The sequence below is a fragment of the Fonticula alba genome, assembly GCF_000388065.1.
Source record: "Fonticula alba strain ATCC 38817 unplaced genomic scaffold supercont2.4, whole genome shotgun sequence".
NCBI classification, from domain to species: domain Eukaryota; order Rotosphaerida; family Fonticulaceae; genus Fonticula; species Fonticula alba.
In genome coordinates, this window is record NW_009242974.1 from 977,411 (window position 1) to 979,983 (window position 2,573).

At 70.0% G+C, this 2,573-nt stretch overlaps 1 protein-coding gene across 1 annotated transcript in view; it reads right to left on the reverse strand.

Annotated features, from left to right (window-relative positions):
- Positions 1-7: 7 nt before the first annotated feature.
- Positions 8-2,573, reverse strand: part of H696_02741 (hypothetical protein) — a gene marked incomplete at its 3' end in the record, with an annotated part of 4,079 nt that continues 1,513 nt past the window's right edge. The window contains exons 4-8 of the mRNA XM_009496646.1: positions 2,065-2,539; positions 1,757-1,917; positions 760-1,615; positions 435-660; positions 8-240 (exon numbers count right to left, since the gene is read on the reverse strand). Of these exons, the coding sequence (XP_009494921.1) occupies positions 8-240; positions 435-660; positions 760-1,615; positions 1,757-1,917; positions 2,065-2,539 (1,951 nt within the window). The remainder of the gene's footprint in view (positions 241-434; positions 661-759; positions 1,616-1,756; positions 1,918-2,064; positions 2,540-2,573) is intronic.

A 2,573-nucleotide genomic window follows, 5' to 3' on the forward strand; every position in this document is an offset into this window, starting at 1 on the left:
GGGGGACTCAATCAGCCACCCGCGGGTGGATGTGCGGGATGTGGAGCGCGTGCGGGGGCCCGGCGTTGGCGCGCGGCCCGGCCGCCTGTGGGGGCTGCCGCGGTACTGGTGGCAGATCATCGACCTCCATCGGGCCGGCCGGGGATGACGCGTCAAACAGATGGGGGATGCGCAGTTGTGCGGGCCTAGCTGTGGCCGGGGCCGGGGCCGGGGCCGGGGCCGGGGCAAAGGGCGACCGGCCTGCATGCGCATGGGGTGGTGATGGAAGAGCGAGGGCAGGAACGCGCGGCCAGCCGGAGTTAGGTGAGGGGGATGAAGGCTCAAGGACAAGAGGAGGGGGGGGGGGGAGGGAGACCAGCGGCGACAACGGCGCTGGCAAAGGCCCCGGGCTCGGACACTGCTCTATCGGCTGCCGGGCGGAGTGGAGGACATACTGCCGTTGGCTGGTGCGGCGAAAGAGCGGTGTGGCGGATGGTGCCGTGGCTGCATTTGTGACGGGGGCTGCTGCTGCGGCGGCGGCGGCTGCGGCTGCGACTGCGACTGCGACTGCGACTGCGACTGCGACTGCGACTGCGACTGCGACTGCGACTGCGACTGCGACTGCGACTGCGGCACCGGTTGTCCACCAGCGGGGCCCGCCGGGTGGGTGTCATGGGCGTGCTGCATTGGTCAAGGCGCAGGACCGGGGGGGCGAGGGCGAGAGGAGGGAGTGTCAGGAGGCGGGCAGAAGGGCGGGCGGCGCGCCGATGGCGGACGTACACCGAAGTCGCTGGGGGAATGTGAAGCGAGGGAGGCAGGGAGACTGATCGAGGAGATGAAGTCCCGAACCGACATGTCATTGAGGATGCTGGCATTGTCGGAGTCATAGGACCCGGGCCCGAAGGCCGAGGGGTTGTACCACCCGCCGGGGGGGTGGCTGGTGGCCGGCCCGCCGGAGCCGCTGGAATTCCCGGACCCATTGGAACTTCCGGAGCCACCGAAGCCGCCGGAGTGGCTGGGCGTTGGTCCGGAGGAGGACACAAGCGAGGGCAGCGACGTGCTGGAGGAGAAGGGCGACGAATGGTTGATGTGGCTGGAGGAGCCGCCATCCCGGGTGTGGAGGTTGGTTTGCGAGTAAGAGCGCTTGGTGGGGACCAACAGGGGCGGCTGCTGCGGCGGCGGCTGCTGCGGCGGCGGCTGCGGCTGCTGCGGCTGCTGGTGGTGGTGGTGGCTGGCTGGGGGAACGCCGAGAGACGGCGGCGGCACATCGTCATCGCTGAGGGTGAGATCGATGACATCGGCGGCGCCGGCCGCCTCCGGCGGCCCGGGAGGCGCGGGCGACAGGATTGACGCCGACCCGGTGGCCGGCGTGGGCGTGGCCGAGCCCTCATTGCCCAGCAGGCCCTCGGAGTCGGACCAGAGCTCGGCCAGCTCGGCCAGCTCGGCCAGCTCGAGCGAGTTGCCATCCAGCCGGGGGCGCTTGGCCGGGGAGGACACCTGCGAGCGACTGGCGCTGGCACTGGCGCTGGGGGGATTGGACGCCGGGGTGTGGCCCTCGAGACGCCAGGAGCCGTCCGGCTCGAGCAGGACGTAGTCCACATCGGCCGGGACCTCGGACAGAATGCGGACATAGAGCCTGGCCGGGAGATGGCCCAATGGGGTAGCAAGAAGAGGAGGGAGAGGCGGAGGGGGAGGGGGAGGGGTCAGCTGCAAGGGGGAGCGGGGGACATCCGGGCGTGGCAGTGTGAAGTGGCGCGGGGCAGGGCAATCGGCGCACGGATCGATGAAAAGCGTGTCGATGGGGGCGCTGTTGCCGCACAGGGGACACTCCCACTTGGCAGTGTGGAAGGAGACCTCCAGATAGGCCGTCAGCTCGAAGCACTGCGCGTGGCGGCAGTTGAGCGATCGCACGGGCCGCGTGAGCCGCATGAGACTCAGCTGGAGCAGCGGGGCCGCGCGGGGGAGCAGGGTCAGCAACCGGACCGAAGAGACGACACGTGCCCAGTGAAAGACAAGAGAGAGGGGCGGGGGGAGGGGCGGGGGGGGGGGGGGGGGGGGGGCAAAGACAGGGGAGGCAGGGCGCACCGCGGTGTCGCGCAGGGCCACGCGCGTGCTGGCCGCCTCGATGACGAAGCCATCGTCGTCGCCATCGGCCGCGGCGGCGGCCTTCGCCGCGGCCTCGCGCTGGGCCTCGCGCTCGCGATACACCTGGATCAGCTGGTCAGACTGGATGACCACACGGCTGATGGATGTCTCCATGGACAGCGGCCGGGACAGGATGACCGGCACCAGGACAAAGGGGACCGGCACGGCGGAAAGGACGAGCAGCTGCAGCGAGCAGGGGAGGTTGTCGCGCGCGTGCGCCTGGAGCATCGGCATCAGGGCCGGCGTCAAGTCGATCAGCGGGTCGGAGATGTCATAGAAGGAGGTGGAGAACCGGTGCGAGTGGATCAACTTGTTGGCGGCCAGTATCCGCAGATACCCGAAGGGGGGCATGCTGCCGCCGCGGCCGAGCTCCGGCTGGACTATAAAGCCGACTTGAAATTGCCGAGGGGATTTCCTGCGCGAGCATTTGTCAGATGCATTGGGGGGGG